This window comes from Ochlerotatus camptorhynchus, unplaced genomic scaffold (assembly GCF_037179485.1).
Source record: "Ochlerotatus camptorhynchus isolate MF236.1 unplaced genomic scaffold, CSIRO-AGI_Acam_v1.1 ptg000370l, whole genome shotgun sequence".
Classification (NCBI taxonomy): Eukaryota; Metazoa; Arthropoda; class Insecta; order Diptera; family Culicidae; genus Ochlerotatus; species Ochlerotatus camptorhynchus.
Genome location: NW_027040858.1, coordinates 1,643,398 through 1,650,423, shown reverse-complemented (window position 1 = coordinate 1,650,423; position 7,026 = coordinate 1,643,398). Strand labels below are relative to the sequence as shown.

The window sequence follows — 7,026 nt, the reverse complement described above, 5'->3', positions numbered from 1 at the left end:
ACTATCTACGTACCTACCTACTTACCTATCACTTGCAATCGTTTCACTCAAGTTGCGTTGCACGTTCTATCCGTTGTTGTTGTTGTTGTTGCCGTCGCGCGCCGGGAAGTTGCACAATTTCGATTGACCAAAGAAAGGAGGTTGATTTGTACACGTTCAGAAGAGTGGGACAGTGAGATAAGCAAACAACTAGAAAACATTTGCCCGTTTCCATTTTCAATCTCCGCCACTCGTGGTGACACTTTATGCTTTCAATGTGTGTATTGATTATAGCCTACCTAAAGTACATCTAGCTTGCCTGGCTTTTTTTTTGCATTCCTTCTTCGTCGTTGATTCGTTCTCGGGCACTCGCGTAAAATAAAACAGAAATCTTCTAAAATTGGTAATTGGTGTATACGGCAAAAACCTCTCCAAAACAGAGATGGCAGAACGCTTAAAACCTAGTTTTGCTTAACTCAATCGCTATTTCAACTTTCCTGCTTTTTTCCGTCTTACGTAAAACAGCAAACCCTACAATTAAGTGACTATTTTGTAATATAGCTGTTGCTCTCGGAGGAATTCCCCCCACGAGCCGTGCTCTCTTGCCATCCTCTATCCGAAGATCTTCTTCAGTCCACCCAGGTGTCCGTAGTGAGAATGGCCATAGTGGTGGTGACCGCTGCTGATGATTGGACCCCCACTCAGCACGCCACCGGAGATGATGCCTCCGCCGATGAGACCACCACCGCCAACGATGGGACCCAAGGAGGGACCGGCGGCAAACGAGGGACCGGCGGCAAACGAGGGACCGGCAGCAAATGAGGGTCCGGTGGCAAACGAGGGAGCGGCGGCAAACGAGGGTCCGTAGGATGGCAGAATCGGAGCTGATGCATAGGATGGAGCAATGGCGATGGCTGGTGCAGGGGCCTGCACTGGAACGGGATACGGTTGTGGTACCGGTACCGGGGAAGGTACTGGGTACGGCTGAGGAACTGGAATGGGTTGCGGCACCGACACCGGGACGTGTCTGAAAGTGGGTGGAAATATGGAGTTAGTTTTCTGCGTCAAGCGATGCACGTTTGGTTGCAATGGTGTTCTGATGTTGATTGTCATTTTCAATCTTATATTTTGTCAAACAATCGATGGTTTGTAGTTTATTTGTTGCTGTCGGTTATGACTTATTAATTACCGTCAACTCGTCATAGCTCGATGGAAATCATAAGGCAAATTTACTCATCGCTCCTGCACTTTTGGCGATTATGAGTGAAGTAAACTAAATTTGGGTCGTTCTCATTCGCCGTGTGTAAGTCATTGTTTGTTTATCTTGTTATCGAGTCACGATGAACATTCTTCCTGTCAAACATTACTTGGCTGTCGCTTGTTTCGTTCGTCAAGTGCATCAGTTCATTTCATTTGAAGCAAAGACTTGACGAAGTCCAAGATGGTGGCCATCATGCAAAGGAAATGTCTCAAATGGGTATTTTTGAAACGTGAACGACGCGTAGATACCGAAAATCGATATCCGATGCCATTTTAGGATACAATATGGTAGCCATCAGGCTTCAGAAAAAGTGTCACGTAGTCGACACGTAGATGCTGAAAATCAATATTCGACGCCATTTTGGAGTCCAGATGGTGACCATCGGGTTTCAGAAAAAGTGTCAATATTGATGGGTATTTTACAATATTTCCTACTTTTTCTGAAATCGGAAGCCACCATTTTGGATTTCAAAACGGCGTTGAATGTCGATTTCCAATGTCTAGACGTCACTCGGATTCCAAAACTGCTCATATTGATGGGTCGGCATCAGTATTTCCCACTTTTTTCTGAAAACGGAAGCCGTTATCTTGGATTTCAAAATGGCGTTGGTTATCTATTTCCATTCTCTATACGGCATCCTGATTCCAAAAATACCTATATTGATGGATATTTGACACTATATCCCACTTTTTTTAAAACTGGAAGCCGCCATATTGGATTTCAAAATAGCGTCGCATATCAATTTTCGCTCTTTAGACGTGACCTCGATTCCAAAAATACCCATATTGATGGGTCGGCATCAGTATTTTCTACTTTTTCGGAAATCGGAAACCGCCATTTTGGATTTTACAATGTCGCCCAATACCTTTAGACGTCACCTCGATTAAAAAATAGGCATATTGATGAGTATTTGCCAGTATTTCCCACTTTTTCTGCAATCGAAAGCTACCATCTTGGATTTCAAAATGGCGTCGGATATCAATTTTCAGCCTCTAGACGTCATACCGATTAAAAAAAATACCCATATTGATGCGAGGGGGACGACTCTATCTACGATGCAAAAAAGATTGTGTTTTACTGTGGCTAGCTGCGCGCACGCTGAGTAGATAGAAAGAAGATTGATGACGATTCTGAAGATTTCCTGCAAAAAATTGATGAGCGATGTAAGTAGATGCGACAAATGAAAGAAGATTGTTCGAAGATTGATTCACTAGTGTTAGATTTGTTGACCATCTAAACTTGAGATTTAGATGTGTCGCCCCCCTCGTATTGATGAGTATTTTACAGTATTTCCCACTTTCTTTAAACTGGAAGCCTCCTTCTTGGATTTGAAAATGTCGTGACATATCGATTTTCGATCTTTAGACGTCACCCCAATTCCAAAAATACCCATATTGATGGGTAAAAAAATCGCCCGTCAATGATAAATTTGACGTAACGTAACGGAACGTAAGTTCATTTCACAATGAAAGACAAAATATGAACACGTTCTGTTGATGTTGAAGGGGATCTGCTCGAAGAGAAGACAGAATGACTTTCAATTGAAAGTGATGGTTGCCAGCTTCGTCGTCGCTTGACGATTTTCGATTGAAAGTGACTTTGTTGGGCCCTGTATCAAACAACACTCATATTAGAATGGCTTGAATGTTTTCTTCATTATCAATAGGTTTGTTCCCGTAGTTGTGTTTTTGCTTTTGCTGTAAGTTGCTGTAAGAAAATAATACAGGAATCCTCGATTTGCGCGATGGGAGATGCCGTCTACCCACCGCCATTTCTCAGCAAGCTTTCAAGCAATTGAGCTGGGCCAACCGCAAACTTGACACTCACAAATTGTCAGCTCAGTTGGTTGAAAGACTGTTGAGAAATAGCGCTGGGTAGACGGCACCACCCATCGCGCAAATCGAGGATTCCTGTATTATTTTCTTAAGCAAACCCCACACGCATCAATATATTGACGCGAAGGGGAATTATTGACAATAATATTGATGATGTGAATTCAGATATATTGTCAATCTCGATGTATTGACTTCAATATAGAATATATTGACAATACGATTAATGTCAATAAAAGCAATCGTGTAGGGTCCACTTTACAGCCACTTACAGCATAAGCAAAACAGCAAGTACGGGAGCAACCCTAATGGATCCAATAAATAGAAAAATCGGTAAACTTTAGCAAAACATCATCCTCTGTTCGTATGAATCATCCGACCATTCATATTGAAACATCATTTCAATTTCTGTTGAAAAAGAGATGACGCTTGTTTTGCAATCAGGTTGAAAATTGATACAAGAAGCGAAAGCACCATCACTTGAACAATACGTAATGCTCTCTGTAGAATGATTATCATCCCAAATAGAAATGCATATGGTTTTAGTTCAGCCCGTTAAGATGAAAGTGACCTAGTGAGTACATGAAAATTACAAAAATGGTTATCTCGGAGACATCACTTCAGATCGCACAAAACGACAAAAGATTTTTCCAATCTGAAATGATGTTTCTGAGATAACCATTTTTGATAATTTCATTAACTCACTTGGTCTTTTTCGCCTTAATGCAAATCATGCAAAACGTGCAAATCATGCAAAACATGTACATAATTCAATCGTACATCACTCGATGAACTGAGCTAGCACACGAGGTGACAACATAGCCATCGCTATCAAAGCTGGCACGAGAATGAGTAAAGCGTGGAAAACGAAGGTAACGGAAAGAACACACAATCGAATTATAAATCAAATCTCTAGCTCTTGCATGTCATATAATTCGTAAATTGTTTTCCTCTGAGCGCTGTTTGTGGTGCAGCCATTTTTCCAAATAAACATCGTCCTTTAATTGGATGTCAGTCATCATCAGCTGATGCCGAATTCAACCATAAGACAATCATCCGAATCTGGAATACATACTGTTTGAGTCTTCGAACAATCCAATAATCATTCGAAGAATTGCGGATGTTTTCATTCAGTGTAGTTTATTAGACACAATCGGTCATGAAGTCTACATCGGGTAAGTGTGCCAGTTATGGCACTAGTTCTGCAGTTTTTGGCCTTAGAGACTAAAATAGAATGTGAAATATATTTTCGTGGTTTCATTTCTATAGACATATGGATAAATTTATGTTCTAACATTGTATCGGAGCAATTCCACGCCAAGCGACGAATCGATTTTATTTTTTCCTCTCCGAATTCCATGAACCTTTGCATAATTGTTCACTAGGGGAAATTATTAAAGTTTGTGATGGAATTCAGTCATTCTGGCCATGCTCTCGCCTAATTTTCCAAAATGCCGTGTTTAATATTTTTCAATAGATCATAGCACGAAAACGGCTGATCTAATCGAAATTACGTCCAAGACAAAGTTGTAGATGGCCTTTAAATTTAAAAAAAAAAATACGCACTGAAAGCGTATCAAAAGTTCTAACTTTTCTAAAAACTGGACACAAAGGACACTTCAAAATTAACCAAAATCGAAGAACATCAACTATTAGTACATACACATTTTTAGCTTTTTCTCAACCAATAATTTTTCAAGTTCAAAACATTTTCTATAACTATATGTTCTACGATATTTGTCAATTTTAAAGTGTCCGTTATCTCCATTTCAGAAAACTTTGCCGTTTTGATAAACTTTCAAATAAACATAAGTTTGAAAATCTTAAAAATTATCTTTGTCCTTATTGAAGAACCTGTAAAAAAGGATATATTTCATTTTTTGACAAAAATTTAAGATATTTTTTCAGTGTATATTTTTACAGAAAAGTTAATCCAGTTTCCTAAAACTTTGTCTCAGATGTTATTTCGATGAGATGACGCGTTTTCATGCTATAATTTATTGAAAAATATAAAATAAGCCATTTTGAAGAACTAGGCGTGAGCCAAAATGGCCAAATTTCAGTACAAACTTGGCTAATAGCCTCTAGCGAAAAATTGTGCAAAGTTTAATGGAATTCTGAGAGGTAAAATCTGAAGCTTGTTCATATTTTCGCTTTTTTGGCCTGGATGAAACAATCAAATAGGTTCATAAGAAATTGTGGGACAAGTCCGCCGGGACTTGTGGGGCATGTCCAGAAGAACTAGTGACACAATTCTACGAGAAGATGCCGAGCGAGTTCACAGTGTCTTGTGGGACAAGTCTACAAGAAGTTATGGAAAATTTTCACAGAAGCTTGAGGCATAAGTTCACAAGTAGTTTCTGGGCAAGTCCACACGAATTTGTGGGGTATTAACAACGCTAACGCTAACGCTAACGCTAACGCTAACGCTAACGCTAACGCTAACGCTAAGTCCACACGAATTTGTGGGGTATGTCCACAAGACTTTTGTATCAACCCAAGCAACATGCAAGTTCTATAACAATTTGTATAACCTTTATATAACTAGATTTTCTTGTAAAGAAGTTTACTCAACTTAATTCCCGAGGACTTGTGGGATAAATCCTGAGGACTTGCGGGACAAGTCCCGAGGACTTGCGGGACAAGTCCCGAGGACTTGTGGGACATGTCCCGAGGACTTGTGGGATAAATCCTGAGGACTTGTGGGAAAAAACCCGAGGACTTGTGGGACAAGTCCCGAGGACTTGTGGGACAAGTCCCGAGGACTTGTGGGACTAGCAGTGGAGCAATTCGTGATGCTTACGGGACAAGTCCCCATCAGTCGTTCCGTGAATATTCCCAATATTTCTCACTCACCTGGTAACAGTAACTGGATACGGCTGTGGTACCGGAACGGCCACTGGTCGATCCACTGGTACGTGAACTGGATAGGGTCTCGGCACATGAACCGGCACTGCAACTGGATGCGGCACGGGCCTATCGACTGGAACGGGAACTGGCACCTGAACTGGCACGGCAACGTGTCGAGTAACTGGAACGGCTACCGGTGTTGGAACTGCAACCGGAACGGGCTGAGAAATCGTCGAATGGGTGTGGATATTTCTGGTGATTGTCGGAGCTAGATTGACGGCTGGAGCTGCAAACGATGGTGCGTATGCGGGGCCAACAGCTGCACCCGCGAAAGATGGACCTGCAATTACTGAACCTCCTAACGAAGGGCCCGCAATTGCTGGACCCACCGATCCTCCCAGTCCACCGAGACCATAACCACCGAGGCCATACCCTCCAAGACCGTATCCACCGAGGCCATAACCTCCAAGACCGTAACCACTGAGGCCAGAACCACCAAGACCGTAGCCTCCGAGTACGGCTCGTTTCTGTGGCTTTTTCGGATCTGCAGCAGGATCGGCAGCCGTGGATACCAGCAACGCTGCCAGGCACACGCTAAGGAACTTAAAACAGAACAAACGGGAAGATGTTAGAATCTTGATTCTCAAGAACGCTTTCACTTTTCACTTACAATTTGCATCTTCATGACTAATGGAAAACTTGAATGCACACCGCACCAGTCGAAGCCCTCAAGCAGTTCTGACTGATAATTTGATAAAACTACTCCAACTATATATACTGCGAAATGAGATTACTGGAGCACCACAGCTGTGGCCAAGTCCATCGGTGAACCGATTCGAGAGATGCATCATGTAATAGTAGGACCAAATTCGTCCTATGCGCGAACCGGGCCCCGTCTGCTGGGATGCCCATAAGTTGTTACTTTTTCCAAGCTCGTGCAGTCGCCATCGCCGCAGCAAGCGTGGAAAAGCGGAAAACTTGACACATCGTGTGCCGGATCGTAGATGATGCATGAAAATTTCTTCTGAACTGGAAATCCTAAAGCGCAGCTTGATTTTCTACGATAACACCACAGGGCTGGCACCTCTGGTTTGAGCAACCCGA

General features: G+C 42.2%; 1 protein-coding gene across 1 annotated transcript; it reads right to left on the bottom strand.

The window, feature by feature from the left end:
- Positions 1-591: 591 nt before the first annotated feature.
- On the bottom strand, positions 592-6,607 carry LOC135709988 (tetra-peptide repeat homeobox protein 1-like). Its single transcript, XM_065232445.1, has 3 exons — positions 6,593-6,607; positions 5,929-6,524; positions 592-1,006 (listed from the first exon to the last, which is right to left on the bottom strand). The coding sequence occupies exons 1-3, from the start codon at positions 6,605-6,607 to the stop codon at positions 592-594; spliced, it is 1,026 nt and encodes a 341-aa protein (XP_065088517.1).
- Positions 6,608-7,026: the final 419 nt, after the last annotated feature.

Coding starts and splice junctions, on each gene's coding strand:
- LOC135709988 (XM_065232445.1), bottom strand. Junction 1,007..5,928: donor TATCCAGTTACTGTTACCAG/GTGAGTGAGAAA, acceptor ACCCACTTTCAG/ACACGTCCCGGTGTCGGTGC.